A 21,575-nucleotide genomic window follows, 5' to 3' on the forward strand; every position below is an offset into this window, starting at 1 on the left:
GCGCATCTCGGGAAACGGGGCGCGTCCAATCGGAGGAGAGGGTGCGGCCGAAGCCTGCTGGGAGATGTAGTGCGGCGCGCGGCCGCCATCTTGGACCCTCGAAGCCGGCTGCCTCCGCCGGACCCGACGGGGCTTCCCCTCCGCCGCCCCTCGGAGCGGGTCAGGCTGGATGGCCTCTGGAGCAGCTGGCCGGGGGGGGGGCGGGGAATCCCGGTTCCCCTTTGCTCTGGCAGGAGGGCGGCTTTGGCTGGTGGGGAGGGCGGCGTGCCTTCCTCGGAACTAGGGATCCACCGCCACACGTGTCAACTCCGCGTTCCTACGGGCTCCCCGTGGAACCTTTGGGTGTTGTCCGTGCGCGTGGGAACGGAACGCAAGAAAGAGTAAAAAGAGGAGGAGGCTCGTGTGGAAGGGCTTCTTTATTAACTCAGCAGGACGCGAGAGCGAGGCGCGCTGGGGCGACTGCGACGGGCTCTCCTTCTTGGCGCGCTTCGGAAGGAAGGAAACCGCGAGAGCAGCTCCCCCACGCAGGACCCCCCCCTTCTCCCAGCTGTGCCCTTCCCCCCGCTCGGGAGGTGATTTTTATGGCGGGGGGGGGCTGGCAGAGCAGACTCAGAGCCAGAAGGGGGGGCAGGAATCCGTGGCGACCGAGAGCCTAGAGGACCCCCCCTTGGCCGGGGCCTCCCTGGGATTGCTGGTCTAGGGAGGGGGAGGGGATCTTGCCAGTGGTGATGCCAGCGGAGACTTGTGTTCCTTTGGGTCTATACTGGCTCGTTTTGCACAACAGCCCTGCAAGGTAGGCTGGGGCCAAAATCACTCAGGAGGTCCCGCGCTCTGTCGGGCTGGCTTCGCACTAGAGAAAGCGCAGATCGCTGGCTGCGGGTCGGCCCGTGTCCCGAAAGAGACTCGGCTGCTGTTGGGGGGGGCTGCTTCCCACGATGGAGCCAGCTGTGCGTGGGGAGAGGGCGGTGGGAATGGAGGAGAAAGCGGGAAAAGGTGGAGGCCTGCAGTCTGAAAGCTCTTCCCCAACGGGGCCTGGGGCGGGGGGCCTTGGCGGCTCGCTTCGGTCAGAAGAGCCAGCTGAAAAAAGGCGTGCCGGCCCCCTCCTCAATCGGCCCCCACTTCTCTGCCTGGCTGCAAGTCTGTTCTTCCCCCCCCCCATGGAGGGAAGTGATAAAAGAGGGTCTCTCCCTCTGCGCCTTCTTCCAGGCGGGGTGGCTCGCCGCCCTGCTGCGCAGAGGGCTGAGCCCCCCCCCCCCCCGCCGGAAGCCCTCTCGGCCCGGCCGAGGGTAGAAGCTCAGCAGAGGACGGCTGCCCCCAGCCTTGAGCCGCCCACGGGGGGCCGACGGCCAAAGGAGGCGCAGGCGCCAGCGGCCGTTTCTCACAGCCCTGCTGGTGCGGCTGCTCCGCTGCGGAAAAGATGTTTGGCGGCCACGAGGAGGGCGGGAGAATCCGGAAGGACGGCTGGGGACCCAGGGACACACACAAATATGCACAGGCGCACACGTGCATGCAAAGTGGTCTCAGCGGCATGCCCAGCAATTCCTGGTTTAACTATGGCTTGTTGATGAAGCCTTCATTGGCGTGGTTCAGGCCGCTTGCTCAGCCGAGACCGAAGACCTTATGGCTCATTGCAATGTGTGAAAACTGCCCTTAGCTGCCGGGGGGAGAGACGAGGCGCTAGGTCACCAAGGGTGGGGGGCGTTACGGAAGCCCCATCCAGCCTGGCGCGCTCAGCCTCCCCGCCCCGGCCATGCAAGCAGGCGGGGGATGGCCGGTCGTGGCTCAGCAGCGCCCCCTTCAGGACGCCGTGGAAGCACCTGTCTCGGTCGCAGCCAGGTTTTGTCCTTTGCCACCTGGGAGGGGAGGGGCTCCCGGCCAGCCCCGGGGACCCCCTGCTGACCTGCGCCTGGAAAGGCTTCAAGGCTGGCGGAGGCTGCCGGTGCTCAGCTCTGCTTGGATGGGCCGAGGGAGGCGGAGCTGCCCCCCCCCCCTTTGCAGCCCTGCCACCTACTAGGAAGACAGTGAACGTGCATATAAAACAGTTTAAAAATGAACCCATCGACTAAACCAGGGTTTTTTCAAAATTGTTGCTAAAAAAAGAGGGGCCTCCGTACCTGAACGGAATGTTCTCAGTGGTTGAAAAATGCATAGTTGAGATAGAAAACACTGACTCGGCTGGGGGGGATTACCCACCCACCCCTAGCTTGTGTTCCCACCTGGCCAAGAGACCTGGGGGAGGGGAGATGGAAGCACCATGAGGTGGACTGGGGAGGGAGTGCAGCTGATGTCCTGAGGGGGTCAAAGGCCCTCCCACCCAGCAGAAGCTGCTCCTCTGGCCAGGCCATCTGCCACAGGCAGTGGGAGGGAGGGGACTGGCCACTTGCTTACCAAGCCAGCGCTGGCAGCCCCACAGAGTGAGGGTCTGGACCAGCTGCTGCCAGGAGAGCAGCCCAACCCCTCCGCCCAGACCCCAGTGGGGAGAGGAATGGGGAAGGGCCGTGGCAGTGGGTCTGTGTCTGGCCTCACAAGGGCTCACTCAGAGCATGGGTCAGGAGGGGGTCAAAGCCCTGGATCTTGATGCAGCTGATCTGATCTGCGGCGGGGCAGTGGCAGATGTGCGGCCAGTGGGCTGCCTCGCCCCACGGAGCCCCCTTTGGCAACGGGCTTTCAGATCATTTTCATGTTGAACTTCCTGGCCCCGCCTTGCCCGGAGGCCGAGGTGGGGCCGTCCACCTTGCGGAAGGAGTACTCCCCGGCAAAGTTGTTCTTGTGCTGCCCCCGGCCCCGACTCCAAACAAAGAGGAGGAGGAAGCAGAAGAGGACCACGCCCAGGAAGGTGATGCAGCCCATGGCTGTGGACACCAGGATGGTCTTGAGGTCCAAGGTGAACTTGATGAAGACCCGGGTGTCGTTGTGGAAAGTGTCGTTGAACTCGCCTAGCATCGATGTCCGATTGGCATCCAGGATGCCATTGATGGAGGGCCCTTTGACGGTCAGGGTGGCAAAGTAGGTGTCATTGCCGGCAGGGTTGGTGGCGAGGCAAATGTAGGTCCCGCTGTCCCTGGCCTGGGCATAGCGGATCTCCAGCATCCCGCTGGACGAGACGGTGACCCGGCCCAAACTCTTGGAGGTGATCATCCGGTGCTGAGGGGAGACCCAGCTGATGGAGGGCACGGGCTCCCCCTCTGCCTGGCACTGGAAGGACACTGCCTGCCCCTCGTGAGCCACCACGTGCTGCAGGTGGCGGTTCCGGATTTTGGGCTTCTGGCAGGTGAAGTACTCGAAAAGGACGGAGTCCGGGAAGTCGTGCAGAGCGTTGCCCTGGATCTCGAGGGGCGAGGAGCACATGGGTGGCTGCCCACCGAAGTTCAGCGTCTTCCGGCGCTGGAGTATCCAGAGCAGGCGGCAGTCGCAGACCAGTGGGTTTTGGTCCACCCGGAGTGTCTCCAGGGTGTTGACGGAGTGGAAGGTGGTCTCCTCCAGAGTAGACAGGAGATTGTTGGAGAGGTTGAGGAGACGGATCTGCCTCAGCCCAGAGAGCGCCTGGGGCTCCATGGAGACCAGCAGAGTGCCCACCATGTGGAGCTCCCTCAGCCGGGTGAGGTCCCGGAAGGACCCCCTGGGCACGGTGCCGATGGGGTTGTAGGAGAGGTTGAGGTACACGAGATGCCCCAAGCTCCTCAGGGCCGCGGTGGGCACGGCTGTGATGTTGGTGAAGGTGATGAACAGGGAGGTGAGGTTCAGGCCCTGGAAGGCATTGGGCGGAATGTCCTCCAGCAACGGCCAGTTGTCGACTTCCAGGAGCTGCAGACGGCTGAGCTTCTGGAAGTTCTCATCCTCCAGCAGGGCAATGCTGAGGTGCCTGAGCCGGAGGAGCTCCAGGTTTTGCAGGCGGGAGAGGGACTCGGCCGAGAGGTCCGTCAGGTTACACTTCTCGAGGGTCAGCTCCTGCAGGCTGAGCAGGCCAGAGAAGGCCTTTCGGGAGATGTAGACCAGGTCATTGTCCCCGACCTCGAGGTGCTTCAGGTTCCTCAGATCTTGGAACATGAAGTCCAGAAGGACGACGATTTTGTTCTCGCTGATGTCCAGGAGGGTGAGGTTGGCCAGTTTGTGGAAGACGCCCTGAGGGATCAGCTTGAGCTGGTTGCGTCGAAGCCGCAAGACCCGCAGGTGGAAGAGGTTGCCGAAGGCCCCGGGCTCCACGCTGGCGAGGATGTTCTCGCTGAAGTCCAACTCTTCCAGCCTGGGGAAGGAGGAGAGCTCGCCCGAGTTCAAGCAGCGGATGCGGTTCTTGTTCAACTCCAGGATCCTGGTCTCGGTTGGGATTCCCTCCGGGACAGATGTGAGGCGTTTCCGAGAGCAGCTGACGGACTTGAGCTGAGGGAGGCACTCGCAGCGCACTGGGCAGGCCCACCCCGGGGCCAGACTCAGGAGGCAGCAGCAGCAGCAGGCCAGGAGGAGAAAGCCACGTTGCATTGTGTGGGGCATGGTCCTACAGACCCCTTACCATCGTCCCACGCACCTGGGAGTGGGAGAGAGGGAGGGAGGGAGGGAGAAAGAGAAGGTTACTCGGACCCTGGCAGGGTTTGTGCTGTTCCCTTACAAGCCTCACTTGGGAGCCTTGAATTTGCCCCGAAGGGTTGAGCATCTCTCTCTGCTTCGCCCAAGAGCAGGTCTGGGCCACCCTCCAAAGTGTGTAGATGAAACTGAACCCTCAAAGGACTGTGTGTGTTTGTGTGTGTTTCTGTGTACACACCCTTTTTGAGCACCTTCCTCCCTCCTGCTCCCCCCCCCCATCCCCAGGCCCCGTCCTGATGCAGGGCACGAAGTGGCTTTTCTTGTCTTTCCAGATCACAAACATCCAAGACAGTGTTCTGGGATCCATCCTTCATAGATTAGTCCATAAATAGCTACAGTCACAAAATAATCCCAAACCGGCAGAAATAGCCATGATTTAGCTTTATTCTTTGTGAAGATGCTGAGTTTTTACTACTGCAGACTGAATCAGAGGTGGCGGTGGGGGCTTTGTATCTGAGGGAGACAGTGCAGAAGCTCAGAACCTCTCTGCTGATACAACAGGGGGGGGGTCCCTTCTTATCTCTTGGGTGAGGGCCTTTACCAAATGGAGCCTGGGAACCCCCCTGGCTGCTGGTAGGTTTTCCTGAAGCTGGGAAGACTCCAGAGCAGTGCTTCCCCCAGTCTTTGGCTGCAAGGTCTTCCTCAATGAAACGGACTGTCTGGGCCGATTCCCCAGGCAGAGCATTGTGGGGGGGGGGCTTCATGAGGGGGGCTAGGTGAGGGCAGATGGGAGGAGCCCTGCGCCCCTTTCTGCCTCCTTGCTGGCAGACGACTCTTCCCCTGCACCTCAAAGGGATCATCAAGAGCTGCTGCAGGGCGATTTCCCCTCTTTGCATCATGAGGGGCAAATGCCTGCCCCCTCCCTTGCCGGCCACTCAGCCCCCCTGCCCCCCGTGGATGGGGCCCACTGCCTCCACTGCCCAGTTGCCAATTCTGGGGCAGGGGATCCACGCCCAGCAGAGTTTGCCCGGATATACTTTTAGGCCAGTCGGGACCCCATTTGGGGTCGAATGACCATTTCACGGGGGTCACCAAACCATGCTGTCCACCATTTTTTTCCCTTTTCCCTAGCTGTCCTACTCCCTCTTATTGGTGGCCACACCCACTTGGGGGTCACTACAACATGGGGAACTGTATTATGGGGTCATGGCATTAGAAAGGTTGAGAACCACTGTTTTAGGCCCTTACAGGATCAACAGGGGCAGCGGGGGGGTGGGAGTCCATGCCAGATCTGGGCTTTGTGCCGCTGAAGTGAGCAGGAGAGAGACCTGGCTCCACAGGCCCCCCTGGGGGCATCAGACTGGGACAGAAGCCGGCAGGGAAAGGGGGCCACCTGGTCTAAACCGGACAGGGCAAGAGAAGAGAAGCGGGAAGCCGAGAGCAGGTGAGCACTTGCCTCCTAAGCTTTGAGGGGGCCACCAGGTTCTCCAGAGGCTCCTGGAGAGCAAAGTTCCTCTGCTGTGGATGAAGCCAGACCGGACTCCATCTAAAAGCTGCTCAGGTGGCCCCTGGGGTCCAGTTCTGGCCCAGGCGATTGCTTTCCTCCCCACACCATGCAAGGCCCTGACCGTATTTCTTCTTCCTTCTCTCTGCATGCTTTGGTGAATTCATTGTGCATTATGCTTTTGGTTTGATGAGCATTTGGTCTTAATTGGAGCTGCTACTCTCAGCCCTACAAGACAGGAAATAAACTCCTCCAGAAGGCTGAAGGTGCTCTTGCTGAAGCTAAAACTGCCCCTGCGTTGCTGGCTTCAGCTTTAAGGGCAGAAGCTTGCAAATCTGCTTGTGCCGAACGAAAGGCCTCCTCCTGCTGCAGTGAATTAGGGAGGCTCCTGTCTGGGCCTCTTCCGAATGCTGCCTCCCTGCTCTGGGCTTAAGGATGCTTTCGCCTGGGGAACGGACCTCCATCTAGGTCACCTTCCTATCTTGGCAGCTACGGACCTTGTGGAATGAGGTGGTTGAGAAAATAAAAAAAGCAAGCCCCCCCCCCCAGGAAAGACCGCTCCGGTGGCCTGCTTAGTGTTGCTGGGCTGGTCTGTAAGCCCTGGGGCCTCCCCTTCCCACCAAGGGCCAGGCTGGAGCTCCTCAGAAGCCTTGGAAAATGACCAGCCCCCCCCCCCCGCTTGCTGCTGACCTACTTGAGGCAGCTTCAGGGAAAACCCAAGGCAGAGCAGCCCCCCCCCCGGGACTTGGCCCACTGAGCCAGCAACAAATGAGAGCTGGAAGGCGGGGGACTTTTGCTCTCACCCGTGGCTCGCCAGCCGAAGATGGTGACGGAAGCACTCGTGGGAGCTGCGAGGGCTGTGCCACAGGGGCTGATTGTTATCCGTAAAGCCCCACACGGCACAGGGCCCAATTACTGGCAGGACCACGTCTCTCCCTCGGTATCTGCCCGACTGAAGAGACCTTGCAGGGTGGGCACGCTTCTCGGGAGCAGGGCCTGCTCTCTGGAAGGAGGCTCCCCCTGAGCCCTGGATGCCCCCCTGGCTCAGCTGAAGGATGAAGAGCTGGCTCTTCAGCCACGCCTTTGGTGGGGAGACCGAGACCCTCGCTCAAGCGATCAAGCACTTCAAAGTGGAGGCGGACCCCTGATAAACCAGGCAGGAAATGGAACCAGTTTATCTAAATCTTCCTTATTGTAAAGCTGCATTAACAGAGTCTCTCAAATCTGGAAGGGCAGAACTTCCCTCCGGCCACTTTTAACTGCTTGGTCCATCAGGGCAGGTCCTCCCTCTGTCCCTTTCCGTGGCTGATAAGAGACTGGGGGCTCCTGCCCCTCTTGTCAGATAATTTCCTAGGCAGCATCCTTTCCCCTTGTTCCCCAAACATCCCCTTCCATTTTTGCAATTGACTGATGGGGAGCTGGCCAATGCTGATGGTGTTCTGGTGTCCAGATGTTTGCCCCTAAGGCTCCTATTGCGTTTGTTGTTACGGTTGCCTTTGGCCACAGTTGTTCTATTTGCAGGTCTCCTTCACATTTTGTGATTTTCTCCAGTTCTCCCTCTTCTAGAAAGGGACCTGGGATAAGCAGCTGTCATTATTTTGCAATATTAACACTATCGTTGCAGAATGTAAGTTCTGCCAAGTAAAGCTTATTATTAGTCTAATACGCACGTCTGTGAAATCACAGCTGGCAGTTCCTGAGTTTTGGCCTCCATGTGCGCTGAGGTTTTCCCAAGCGCTAAAAATGTTGTATCTGTGCGGATCCAAGTAGGATGTAATTTTGCAACTGACAGAGGGAGATTTTGTAAATACACAGATTGTGTAGTCCAAGGCCTTTTGGTATGGCACCCATTGTGCTGATAGCCACTGGGACCACCTGAGCTGGTTTATGCCATCATCTTTCAGTTCGGATTTTCATCTCTTGATATCTGTGATCTCCGATTATTTGTCTTCTACCATCCCCCACATCAGTTACCCACACTTCTTTTTAACCACAATTAAATCTGGTGTGTTATGAGCCAAGACCATCAGTTTGTATTTGGAAATCCCACAGTATTTTAACCTGCTCATTTTCAACTATTTTATCTACTAACTTTGTTCTGACATCTACTACCTGCTAATAAATTTTATCTACTACTTTAGTGGTTCATTTTATTATTATTGTTCCTGGAGACCAGAAGCATCATGTGAGCTGTCAGCGCAGGCGGATTGTCCTCTGAGAAAAGAAACAGAAAAGATTTCCTGAACAGCTTCTCGTAGGGCCAGCAAAAGTGCCAGATTTTTTGGGGGGGGGGGACAAGGGGTCTGAGAAGGCTGCGATGCAGAGGCCCAGCTCTTCTCTGAACAGGCCTAGGGGCCCAACCTGCACCTCCCACCTCCTGATGCTTCTGGGCTCCCCGGTCAAGAGCAGCTGCCCCGAAACTGAACAATGGACTGGGGGGGGAGGGGGGAGGAAGAGAAAGAAGGACAAGCGGGGGGGGGGCTGAGGTTGGAGACTCCCCCAAAGACTTCTGAAACCATCCATCAGCCTAGGCTGAGATGGGCTCTCCCCCCGGGGCTCCCCCCCTGGACCCTGCCAAGGAGGAGGGTGACCCCTCTACAGGAGTGGACTGGGCGGAGGAGCTGGTGGCCTGCAGTGCCCTTTGTCCTGCTGAAAGGACAAAGAACTGGAGGATGGGACCCCTAGTTGTCCCTTTCATCAAAAAAGTGGGAGTCCTGCAAACTACAAAAAGGACAGTCTGTTTCTGGACAGACTGCGTTGAAACCAGGTTGTGAGAAAGCACGGTGGGGGTTACTGGAAGCCAAAATGAGCCTTGTCAAATTAAGCGGCTGATCCCAGCTGGGTCACCCAAGGGGTGATGGTCATCTCATTGGTCAACTAAAGCCAGCAGGCACCTCTTTGGGCAGCAGCCAGAGGGAAGGATGCTGGAGGCGGCACTCACTCAGTGGCAATGGGAAAGGGAGGGGGAGGCCACGGGAAGCCTTGCCCTGTTTTTGCCAAGACACCACCCTGCACAGAGAAGAGGAACTGATGGCGGAGAGGATGCCGGATGACGGACCCTCGGATCGGAATTGCTGAGGAGCTTTCTGAATCCTAGGAGCATTTACAACATGGGTGGGTTAAAGCCCTAGCCCAATATCAAGAGCCTACCATCACAGTAAAGGGACAAAGCTGCAAGCAGTGGACCAATTTATGTATCTTGGTAGTACCCTCTCCCGTGCAGTGACAATTGACATCCAGGTCAACTGTAGAATTGCCAAGGCAAGTTCTGCATTTGGGAGATTGCGGACTCACGTGTGGGACCGCTGTGGAATAAGTCTTGCTACCGAGCTTAAAGTTTACCAGGCAGCAGTGCTAACTACCCTGTTATATGCTAGTGAGACCTGGACAGTGTACAGGAGGCACGTTAGGCAACGGAACTACTTCCACATGACTTGCCTTCGTAGAATTCTGAGGATCCGGTGGCAGGATAAGATACCAGACACAGATGTCCTCTCCAGAGCAGGCCTATCATCCGTTTACACTCTGTTGATGAAAGCCCAGATGCGCTGGGCAGGCCATGTTGTAAGGATGCCAGATCATCGCATCCCTAAACAGCTCTTCTATGGTGAGCTGTCTCAAGGAAAGCAATCGCACGGGGGACAAAAGAAGCGATACAAAGACACGTTGAAAGCCTCTCTTAAGTCCCTGGATATTAACACCATCTCTTGGGAACATTTGGCGCATGATCGACCGACATGGTGCACCTTGGTGTACCAGGGTTGCCAGACATATGAACGCAGGAGGACAATCTTGGCACAAGAGAAGCGAGCACTCCGCAAAGCCAGAGCTGTAAATGCTGAAGTAACAGTGTCTACATTTCTTTGTTCAGTATGTGGCAGAACATTCCGTGCTAACGTCGCTCTTATTAGCCACCTACGGACACATCGTTGATGGCCCATAACCCACAAGATGTCAAGGTCTTCATCGAAATCGATGGACGAACAACAAGGTTAAAGCCCTCGGGACATCCGGTTGCTGAGGTTGCCATTCAAGGAAAGAGACCCAAAGTGGCAAAGACAGAATTGCAGCAGGAATATGGGAGATAAGAAGCACGGACAGAGAAAGCTCAACGCAGCCAAGGATAAAGCGAAACCATGAACAGATGGCCATGCTTTTACGCATCAGCAAGTTGAGATGGATTGGGTGCCTTCAGTCAGAAGATCACACGTTAACTGCCCAGGACACGAAAAGCAGAGGGGAAGGGAACTGCTGCCGTAGGAAGGACACAGATGTAGTTGAAGATCCAATCCAATGATTTTTAAATTGCTAACACATTCTTTAAACCACCAAAAGGATGCGTATATACGTGGACATTACTGGATGACGTACCCTCAATTTTCAAGGATCAGGAATTACTCTGAAGCTCTGAATCTCATTGATAAGGAATCGGGAACTATGGAATGAAATCCACCAGGGACAGAAGATGTCAGAACAAACCGTTACCAAATGCCAAGAAGAGACGTCAAAGACAGAAAATTCAGAAAGATCTTGAAGTATTTCAGAGAGCAGTTAGAGGAGACGTGTAGGAGTGTTACAGCCAAATCTGTAAGCAATGAAAATGAAAACAGAGCCCAAGGAAAGTCTTCCAAAATGAGGAGGTGCACCTGGGGAAGTGTAAGTGTGTGTGTGTGTGTGTGTGTGTGTGTGAGGTCTTGGCAGCACAGAGCTTTCCCTGGAGGAGGTCCTGCCCTCCAGAGAGAAACCCAGATTAGGAGAGCTGGGGGGACTCCAGCTAAGGGGGGGGGAGGAGACAGAGAGGAAGAGGTTCAGAGTGGCCACACACTCTAGACTCTCTCAGGATAGGCCTATCCAGGGCAGAGGGTTACAGCTTTAGTTGGGGGGGAAATTGTCCATTACAGCCATCCCTTGGCTGGATGATGGGATGACTTGGGTCATTTAGTGGCCATTCAAAGTTACAACCGACCCTCCCAAAAGCTACCTATGACCTGGTTCCAAAGTTCTGACAGACAGATGACCCTGCAATCAAGTGACCGCATTTTGGGCCTGGCGGAAGGAGGTCCCAACCTCAGGCGGGTCTGCCAAAGGAGCCGGAGAGAGAGACCCTAACCCCAACCCTAACCTGTGGAGAGGTCAGCACGTCTCCTGCACTAAGAGCCTCTGGGACGACGAGGTCTTTACTTTCAGATGCCAGCAAAAGAGCGCTTCATGGATCACAGAAGGGCCTCCTCCACCCACTGGGTTGACCGTATCAAACTCTAGAAGGGCCTAGGAAATTGGGAATTCCAGCACCGCCAGCACTTCAGTCCCACTCTGTCTGCGCTGTCTGCGGGTATAGCCACAGCACTTAAGACTTCTATGCTGCTTCACAGCGCCTTTACAGCCTGCAATACTGCAGTCCAACCACTGTGTCACCACTGCTCCATATAGCTTTGCATGAGGACAATGAGATGTCCTGGAATTACACACACACACACAAAACTTCCTCCGAGGGGGGAACTAAGTCCCTAATTATTTTAAGCCAAGAACCAAGAAGAGAAGGGGGGGCAGCAGGGGGCTTTTGAACTCTCCAGGGTCAACTGCTGGGGGGAGGGGTGTCAGAAGACTTCCAGGCAGCAGGGAAATTGGGGGAGCGGGTGGGGAGCCAACTTGTCAGAATCCAATTATATTTCATCTCTAGTTATCGACTATGGAAAACCCCATTTCTGCCCTCTCTGGATTCTGTCATACGATGAAGGGGGGTGAACAAAGGGGCTTTATGGCCCTCACTTCCTTCACTACAGCTTCAAAAGGGATTGAATGTGGATTTCACCAAAAGGACTAACAATGGGGCCATCAGCTTTGATCTGCTCCTCTCTGAAGTCTCCCTTCCACCAGCAGTGAGGAAAGGGGGTGAAAATGTAAGGCCTGAGATTGCCACTGGAAAGATGATGGGTTGGGCTGGGCTGCTGGGGACCCCTTAAAACCTTGAACCGTAGGGTTTGGCCCCCAAGTCCTGTCTAGAATGCCTGCAACCAGTTTCTCTTAATAAAGATGCCTGTTGGAAGAAAGATTCCAAGAGTTCTGTCTTCTTAAGATGCAAAGTGGGGTGGGTCCTTACACAACCTAAACATCCCGAGTCTGCCTCCTTGACACTGGCTAACAGGCAGATACGGGCATAGGATTCCAGCTCTTTTTCATCCATTATGCAGGTTGCAGAACTCGGTAGTTGCCAGGAGGGGGAGCAGGAGTTCAACCCTCACGCCCCCCCCCCCCAAATTGCCCGCTCTTTGGCTGGCTGGCTGGCCTCGCCTCGCTCCATACCCTGGGGCTCGCCCCCCGCCCGGTGGGGACTGGAAGGAAGACGCTCCAGCCTTCCCCGCCGCCCGGAAACGAGCAGGGAGCCTGCCCCGCTCGTCCTCGGCTGCAGCCGGTCGGGCGGAGAAGCTCCGGGTCACTCTGGGGGGGAAAAAGGCTGCCGGGGACGGCGGCCGCCTTCAGCCTCCCGGTCGGCGCTCTCCATTCCCTGGCCAAGGACGAGGGCGGGCGCGCAGGGCGGCGGGGACGCGCCGCTAAATGGGTCTCTCTGTCCCGGCCGGTCTTCCACAATCGAGGCGAGGCCCCGGGGAGCCTTTTGCCCCGGATAGCAGCGCCGAGATCTGGCACACGCTCTCCCCCGGGGCTCTCGCCTCTCTCTGCCGCGAGGAAGGCGCGGAGGCCGCGGCGATTCACGCTCCCTCCCAAGGTGGGCCTGCTCTTGGCCCTCGGCGCGGGAGCAGCCCAGCCTGAGGGTCTTCACGAGGGGACGCCCCTTTCCCCATCCCGCCCTGGCCATTCTGAGACAGCCAGCAACTAAGTGCAGCCCGTCCAAACCGAGAACCCCCCCCCTTCAGATGCCTGCAGGTACGACCCAGGGCCCCCTGCCTGGGACTGAGAGCCCCCTCCCCGTGGCTGCCACCCCTGCACTGAACTCCCCTGAAACAGCTGGAGCGCTCCCCTCCCACCCACTGCCCTTCTGTTGGCCCTAATGTTGGCCTCCAGCAGTGGCTGCCTGGTGGGGAAGCGGAGGAGGGGCTGGGCACCTGCCTCAGAGCGCTCTCGCCCACCGGAGGAGGGGTCCCCGGGAGGGGTTGCAGTGCTGCAGAGGCACATCCCCACCTGCCTTTCAAGGAGGAGGAGGCATTAAATTACCTTGGTCATGGTTGCCTAGCAACGGGCCAGCACCTTGCAGGTGAGGGAGCCCCTGATGGATTGTCTGCCTGCTGAAAGGCGGCTGCTGGCAGATCCCATCAGAATCCCGGTGCTCGATGTAGAGGCACCCTTTGGGTGCAGACACAGCTTGTGCTTGTGCGGACACCCCCCTTCCCCCTCCTCCCCTGACAAGGACTGAGCCTCATTGAGGCTTCTGGCCTGGCCTTGAATTGGTCAGAGGAGGCCCCACTCCCTTCCAGTCAGACCAGAAGGAGATCTAGGTCATCCCAGCGTTTCCATAGCAGAAACCACAAAGCAAGGGATCCCCGCTCTTGCTGGCAGTGATCTAAACACACAACCATGGGGGGGGGGGAACACAGGATGTACAACAACTAAAATGTCACTAAAAACAGCAGATTTGGGGGGAGGGAGAAGTTTGGGGGAACTGATTATAGAGGTGTAGCAGGTCCTTGCTTGATCCTTTCTCAACCGGTCATGAAAAGCAGCCAGGATCCTGGCTTGGCTGATTTCAGATTCACAGGCGGACAGGGTGGCACCAGGGCTGCCCCTGGAGACTGTCTCTCGGCAGACTCTTCCTTGGGTAGTTGGTGGGCCATGGGGAGAACAGGCAGCTGGACTAGACAGGCCAGGTTCCCCTCCGGCACTGCCCAGCTTCTCTTCTGATGTTCAGGAAGACGTGCAGCAAACGTGCAGCTTTGAGGATGCAAGGCAGAACTGGGGGCCCGATCCTTTCCCCCCCCCCCGTCTGCCCCCATGGAGGGGTGCCGAAGAGCAAGGCTCATTCCGGAGCTGATCTCTGTGCAGCTGCCTGGTGAGCAGAGGGCTCCAGAGAGCCAGGCAGGAGGGGGCCTGTGCAGATGGTCGGGGCCTGCGTTCTCCTGGGCTTGGGGGAAAGGTGCTTCCTGTGGTGGGAGGGAAATCACAGGCAGAAGAAAGGCAAGCTGCCCGGCTGGCCGAGGGAAGCTGGTGACCTGCCACCTGAAGCCCAGACGCAGCAGGGATTTTCAGCTCCGGTTGCATCCAGAGCGGCAGAGCCTGACTGCCTGGGAAAGGCCCGCAACATCGCAGGGGTGCTGGAGGGGGCGGAGGGGGCTTTTCCACCCGAGCAGGGACGGCTCTGGGCTGGCAGCCTCATCCTGCCCAGGTGGAAGCCGCCCGATCGATTCACCCAGGCTCACAAGCGGCTTGCCTGGAAGCTGCCTCTGTGCAGCCTGGTTCTCCTCTCCAGTCTAAAGATCGGCTGCTCTGCGGAGGTTTTCACAGAGAGGCCGGAAGGTCTGCCAGCCTGTAGGCCTTTTGCAAGTTGGCTGGGCTGAGCGGTCAATAGATGTGGTCTACTTTATCAAATGCTTACTGAAGTCTAAGTATACTACGTCCATAGTATTTCGCTGGTCTATTAGTTTAGTCACTTTGTCAAAGAATGAAATAAGATTGGTTTGGCATGATTTGTTTTTAACAAACCTGTGCTGGCTACTATTTATAACTTTTTTTGCTTCTAGTTGTTCTCAGATCTGTTTTTTGATTATCTTTTCTAGGATCTTTCCAGGTATTGAGGTAAAACTGATTGGTCTGTAGTTTCCTGCCTCTGCTTTTTTCCCTTTCTTGAAAATAGGAACCACATTAGCCCTTTTCCAATCCTCAGGTACTTCCCCGGTGGTCCAGGATTTATGAAAGATGTGGTGCAAGGTTCTGAGATAACATCTGCCAGCTCCTTCAGAACTGTGGCATGTAATCCATCAGGTCCTGGTGATTTATATTCATCAAGGTCAGATAGGTGTTCTCTTCCCATTTTGTTGCTTATTTTAATTTTTGTTTCAAGTTTGTCTTTTGCAGTGTTTTTTTTTTGTATGATGGGCTATAGTTTCTTTTTGTGTGAAGACTGACGCGAAATATGAGTTAAGCAGCTCTGCTTTCTTCCTGTTGCCTGTTATTTCCTTGCCATCTTCTCTCTTTAGTGGGCCTACAGTTTCTTTGACTTTTTTCTTGTTAATGGAAGAAACTTTTTTTTATTATCCATAATTTCTGTTGCAAGTCTTTGTTCAATCTGGGCCTTTGTTTTCCTGACTTCATCTTTGCATGTTCTGGCTGTCTGCTGATAATCAGTCTTAGTTATGTGCCCCTCTTTCAAATTTTTGTATTTGTCCTTTTTGCCTTTCAGTTCGGCAGAGAGATCTTTGTGCAGCCATTCTGGTTTCCTCTTGAATTTCTTGTTTTTCTTTTTCAATGGTATTGTGCTGGTCTGGGCTTTTATGATTGCATTTATGAGAGTTTCCCACGCTTCTTGGGTTGTTTTACCCTTTAGGATTTTCATCCATTTCCTAGGTTCTCTCTGAGTTTGTTAAAGTCTGCTCTTTTGAAGTTTAGGATGTTGGTTGGATTGTTTTCTGTTGCTGGTGTTTGCGTTATATTAAACTCCAGCATGACGTGGTCACTTTTGCCCAAGGTTCCGGCAACTTCAACTCCCTCTATCACTTCTTTTCTGGCGTCTCACCCTGTCAATGTTGGTGGAGGATAGTCTCAGAGGTTCTTTGGTTGGCTTGTTTACTGTTGGCTTGTTTGACTGTTCCTGGATTGGGGCACTGTTTACCTCTTGGTCTGATGTTAATGTTGGAGTTCGTCTAGCAGGGTGTTTATGGCTTGTGTTGGTGGTGCTATATTGGGCTGAGTGGTCTACAGCACAACCAACACAAGCGTAAAAAGGATCACACTGCCATACATCAAGAAACCACCAACAGACTATTACAACCACATGAAATCAGCAGAGCACACACAAACCTTGTGCTCGGAGTGATTGGCCATCAAAAGGATACATAAACCAGATCTACCTATTGTACAAAGGAGACACTCAACAAGCCACAAAGGGAACGACTTCCCCACCAGAAATCAAGGCTCAGATGAGCATAGGGCAACTCCAAGATTTAACATCAGATCAAAAACAGGGAACAATGAGAAACTGCCAAACCAGCCAACATTAAACAGCTCAACGAGAGCATCCCTGAGACCACCCCCACCGACACCGGCAGGGCGAGGCTCTAGAACATCAACTGAGAGCAAGACCCCCCCCCCACTCCCTTCTGGCACTGATGTTACCTAGTTTGGGTAAAGAAACCTCTGCAAGGAAACCACCCAGCTGAGAGAGCATCGGGGACCCCTGAGTTACGAATATCCTCCTTTATCCCTACCTGGAAAGTCTACCTACGGAGACATCTGGAATGCGGGGCTCCTGGAGCAGGGCTTCCCTCTTCCTGAAATTCTTCCAGTGGATAAAGCAGCTGCCAGCCTTGAAGGGAAGCTGCTCTGTTTGTCTCACAGGCCAGGGCTATTTTTAAAAAATCCTAGTTGCAGTGAAGCCCTCCCCAGCCAGCCGGGAGCAGGGAGGGATGTCCAGGCCACTTCCAAAAGGGGAACAGGGCAAGGGAGGGAGCAGTTGGTGGCTGCAAGGGAGGTTCTTGTGAGGTGGCTGGAGTGAGGAATTGCCCTCCTGTCATTCTGGGCCCCATCCAGCCCAGGACCAGGGCCGGGGGAGGAGGGGTCTCTGAGCCCTGCAAGGACCCCTGGGTCTTGCTGTCTCGGAGGCTTAACAGCCATCTGCCTGCCTGCCTGCTGGGGGTGGGGATGCTCAACAGACGGGGGGGGGGGAGCAAGGCGGAGGGGGGCAAGGAGCAGAAGTGGCAGCTGGGAATTGCAAGGAGGGACTGGGAAAAGATGGATTACAGTCAGCCGATGCTGAGGCCTGGGATAGCCAGTTCAACGCAGGGGCTCCCTCCCAGCTCTGGGGCCATCTGCACAGAGGGCTTCTCGCTGCTGCTGCTGCTGCTGGCACCCGTAAACCCGTGGGGGAGGAGGCCTGGTTTCAGCGTCCCTCACCACCATCTCCTACCTGGGTATCACTTTTTTTTGGGGGGGGGAGGTCATCTCAGCATAAGGACTCTTGCCTGAGGTTGCTTACCAGTGGCTGAGTCTCCTCTGACAGCTGCAAAGGTTCACAAAGCCTCCCATATTCAAGGGGGGACGTGGGAGGGGGGTGCTGCAACCCTCAGCTCAGTGAAGAAAGGCCTTCGTTGGGCTGCTGGACCCTCCCCCCCCCCGCTGGAGAGTCTGAGTGGGCTTCCCAGAACAGGAGAGAGGAAGAGCTGGGGAGGATGGGAGATGATCTGAGGGATCATTTCCAAGCGATCCAACAGGACCTAGCAAGGCTTGGTTTGTGTGTGTGTGTGTGTGTGTGTGTGTGTGTGGCACGTCTCCTGCAGTACAAATGAGGGCCCCCTTGGAAGTTGAAAGCACACACATCCAAGGTAGACTGGCTCTGATACTGGAGGTTCAGCATGATATGTTTTCTCCATTTACCCTGAACTTCTTGCCTGAAAAGCTGGCAAGCTCCTCCTTGGGAGGGGAGCCACTGGCAGCCTCCATCCACTCCTGGGGAGGGCAAAGGGGGCAGGAACTGGACCTTCCTCAAGCACTCCTCAGTGCCCTCTAGCCTTTCAGCAGCCTTAGATCTGCTCAGAAGCAGGACAAATGTTTGGGAGAGCGATGGGGGGGGAGGGGAGGCCCCTCTAGGAAGGTCACTGGAGAATCTGAGAGGTTGCTGGGTCCTGCTCTGCCCAATCCAATCGGACCTTCGCTTCCATCTGCAGCCCCTCCTCTTACAGCACAGCCCTGCCCAGACCAGCCACCACCCAGAAAAGAGGCCAGATTGACAGCCCAAGAAGTTTTGTTGGGAAATTCTCTCCCCTAAGGTAACATGGGGGGGGGGCAGCCTCTTGCAAAGCTCAGGTGGGGATGCCCACCCAGGAATGGATGCGCTCAGGGCCGCCTTTCCTTGGTCCAGCTTTAGGCTGAAAGATGTACAACTAGCAGGGCAGCCCTGCTTGACCCCTGCATCCTTCCGCTGATCAGGACCCGGACCAGGCAGGTAGTAAGGAATCAAAGTATTCAGATCCGTTTGAGAAATGTTCCCTGGCCACATGGGATCTCCTCCCCCGCAGTCTTCCTTCGCAGCCGTCAAGAGAGCGCATCACACAAGGCGCAGCTACAGTTTGAGGGCTGCAGCTTGGCTGATTTGAAAAAGCAGTGGGGAGGGGCGCCCAGGGACTGTCTCGTGGGACCCCTGCCATCCTTAAGTCTAGCATTCCTTGAAGCCCAAGAGGCCACAGAAAAATGTGGGCGGGGCTGTCTCTGCCCTGCCTCTTGCCCCACGAAACAGTCACCCCCCCCACACACACTGCTTGATCCTCTCTGAGGGCCCCTTCCTGTTCCAAGATAGGTTGCCTGTCCTCGGCATCCATGGAGGAAGAGCCCCCTCCCCCGAGCCCTGACTGAGGCAGGCAGGTGACTGCAGCCTCCCCCCCCCTAGATCCCCTCCATCGCCAACTGACACTGAGGCAGGAGTCAGAGGGGCACAAAGTGTGTGTGGGCTGAGGAACACATGGCGCCCCTCCCCCACCTTAGACAGGGAGGGACAGCCTAAAGGACCCTGCATGACATGCCAGAGAGGAGATCCTGTCCGAGGCGGAAACAGAGGCAAAGGATATGGCAGGACTGGGGGACGCCAAGAAGCTCTGAGGCCGGCATCAGGGGCTGTTGGTGCACCCTAAGAATGGCAGCCCAGAGGTTCTCTTGAGAAATGTAAACCAGATGTGCACAGGCCAGTCCCTGATCTTAACCTCCCCTTACTTTGAATACCATTTAACCTAGGGGCAGATGGTTGCTTTGCCCCCCCCAGTCAGTTTCTGGAAGGGGGGGGAGAGCCCAGGAGAGAAAAAGGTCCCAGCAGCAGCAGGAGCACTCTGGCTCAGCAGAAGCGGGGGGGGGGGACCCTCTGGGATGGGCCCGGTTCTCTCAGGCCCAGGGAGAGGCAGCCCAACTGCTCAGCCTTTGGATCACCTCGGCCCAGTCGCTGTCCCCTTAGGAGCAGCTTCGGGCAATTTCCACTTGGAGGGGAGTAAAGCCTCCCCCCCCTGGGAAGAGCGCTTAGTCTTTTCCATCTCTGGTGGAGACCAGGCTTTGACCTCCTAGGAGCAGGCTCTCCCTCTAGGGAAAGTGGGGAGGAGGGGCCAAGTGCCCCTCTCTGTCCCGCTGCCCCAGCTAGCTGCTGGAGTGTAGCCCTGTCTGCAGGGTGTGTAGAGGAGCGGCAGGAGGGAGCATGGGACACAGAACAGAGTCCCATGCAGATGTGCAGCCGGATCAGCCCTTCCCAGGACTGGACAGCTCTGGGCAATTGGACATGACTGGTCGATCAGCAGAACACCAGAAGACAGATTTGGGTCATAGCTGGCTCAAAGTGGGCGGTGACAATTGAAACTGCAAAGATGGCAGCTTGCCAGAAGAGAGAGAATCCACCAGGAAAATGCCCTGGAATGATTTGCACCCAGGACAGGAGAAAACCACATGGGAACCGCCAGCCAGGGCAGCCCCAGGAGGCCCACGTTGGCAGGGGATTCTGCTCTGTGCTGGGCTTCCTTCCCTTGGGGGTGGGAACTGGCCCTTGCAGAGGCTGCCTTACTGGACCCTTCACATCCATGCCAGTCTCAGCCCCCCCCCCGCAGTGAGCGATCTGAAACGGGACCGGGGGGGGGGGGAGAGAGAGGCCGGGCTGGTGGTTCAGGGGAGGCAGAAAAGCGTTGGAGGCCTCAAATCCGCTCGGCCTGGCATTGACTCCCTCTCTGGAGTCGGTGGGCACTGGAGCGCAGAGGCGCACCCCCGGAATAGGCTCAGAGAGGAAATGGGGGGGGGTTCAGAAGTTTAAACGGGGGGAGAATGGGAGAGATCATGCACAGCTAGAAGTACCCGGTGGTTTGCCGGGAAACAAGCCTCGCTGACTGCGCGCATTTCGGGAGAGAAAAGAGCCCTAAACCCCAACGCGGCAGGACAGCTAGAAAGGCACCCAGGAGGGAACAACAGCCCAGAGTTCTGAATTTCTCACGCGCTTCACCGGCCCCGCAGCCTCTTCTCGGGGGAGCCGGGGATAAACGGGGCTCTCGCCAGAGAACTCCCCCTCCCACGCGCTGCCCCTTGCCTGGGAAGCAACAAGGCGCAGCGGGGGGGGGGGGAGGACAGGTGACGCACCCCGGTGCCTGCCTGACGGTCTGGGATCGGAAGCAGCCCCTGGGCCGCCCAGACGGGGGACTTGGCAGCGCAGGCCGCTGGGCCCTCAGCCCTGCAGGGTCACCCCCGACCAGCAGCCCGCTTTTCCGAAGGCCCGGCCGGGACCCGGCGGCGACCGGCTCTGCCCTCGCCACCTCCACAGCGACCTCCTCCTGCTCCGGGGCCCTGGACTCCGCGGAGGGGTCGGACTCCCCCGCCCCGAAAGCCCCTTTCCGGGGGGCAGCCTCCGGCCTCTTCCTCGCCTGCGGAGTCGCAGCAGGAGGCCGGGCAGAAACCCCCCCGCCCCGCGACGGAGATGCCGCCCCTCCGAGCCCAAAGTTACGGGCAGCTGCGGCAGGAAAGAAGCTAGCTGCGGGCCGGCGGCGGACAACCGCAACTGCCGCCGCCGGCCGCCCGCTGACCCAGCCCCGGCCGGCTGCGATCCTCGGCGAGTCGGTTCACTGGCGCCGTCTCCCTCCGAGCGCCGCGCTTCCTGCCCCCGCCCGCCCGCCCCTCTTTCCCGCAAGGACTCCGCCGCTCCGAAGCCAGGCGGGAGGCGGCGGACACCTACCGGGCACGGCGAGGAGCTGGGCTTCGGCGGGCAAAGGGAGCCGAGGGGAGCAGCTGCTGGCCGCGGGCGGCGAGCGGGACGGCGGCCGCCCAGCATCAGCGCTGCGCACTAGGAGGAAGAGCGGCGGCGGTGGCGGCGGCTCTCGGCTGGATGAGCGGCAGGGTGACCCGCGACAGCCGCCCTCTTGCCCGGCGGGGCTCCGTGGCGTATCGGGGGCGGCGAACTCTGCCCGCTCGCCCCGCTGGCCCTCTCCTCCCCGCCGGCCAGCTACCGTATGGCTCGGGCGGGGCGGGCGGCGCGCCTGGGATGCTGCTCTGCCCCGCGAGCGCCTCTGAGGCTGGAGACCCCCCCCGCCGCCGCCCGCCTGCTCGCTCCCGCCGCGCAGTGCGTGGGCCCGCGCCGCGTCCGACAGGGCGCCCTCCTGGACAGCCGGGGCTGCGGGGGAGACGTTTCGCGCGGCGCGCTCCGTTCCGGGCCCGGTGAGGGGCTTCGGGCGCCGCCTCGGCAAGCGAGCCTCGGTGGGGTAGGGGCGCCCCGACCTGTAGCCAGACGGGCGGCGCTCGGCCTGGTGTCCCGTTTGACTGCCAGCGCCGGCCCTGGAGCCTTGAGGCAAACTGATGGGGCCACCGGGGCCCCCCAGCCCGACCTGCCTCGGCTGCGGCACCCGGCTCCCTCTAGCTGGCCTCGAGCCGAAGGCGCCCAGCC

The 21,575-nt window shown here is 57.7% G+C and overlaps 1 protein-coding gene across 3 annotated transcripts in view; it reads right to left on the reverse strand.

The window, feature by feature from the left end:
* Window positions 1–9: 9 nt before the first annotated feature.
* LINGO3 (leucine rich repeat and Ig domain containing 3) overlaps window positions 10–21,575 on the reverse strand; it is a 29,098-nt gene continuing 7,532 nt past the window's right edge. Inside the window, exons 1-2 of one of the 3 annotated variants that reach the window (XM_039324380.1) lie at window positions 20,871–21,295; window positions 10–4,522 (exon numbers count right to left, since the gene is read on the reverse strand). In XM_039324380.1, coding sequence (XP_039180314.1) covers window positions 2,668–4,488 — 1,821 coding nt within the window. In that variant the 5' untranslated portion in view covers window positions 4,489–4,522; window positions 20,871–21,295 and the 3' untranslated portion in view covers window positions 10–2,667. Of the gene's footprint in view, window positions 4,523–16,395; window positions 16,636–20,870; window positions 21,296–21,575 lie in introns of those variants that run through there. The other 2 variants (XM_039324381.1, XM_039324382.1) reach the window with 2 other exon arrangements.

This window comes from Crotalus tigris, unplaced genomic scaffold, assembly GCF_016545835.1.
Source record: "Crotalus tigris isolate CLP2741 ecotype Arizona unplaced genomic scaffold, ASM1654583v1 scf7180000024298.760630, whole genome shotgun sequence".
In the NCBI taxonomy this organism is placed as follows: Eukaryota; Metazoa; Chordata; class Lepidosauria; order Squamata; family Viperidae; genus Crotalus; species Crotalus tigris.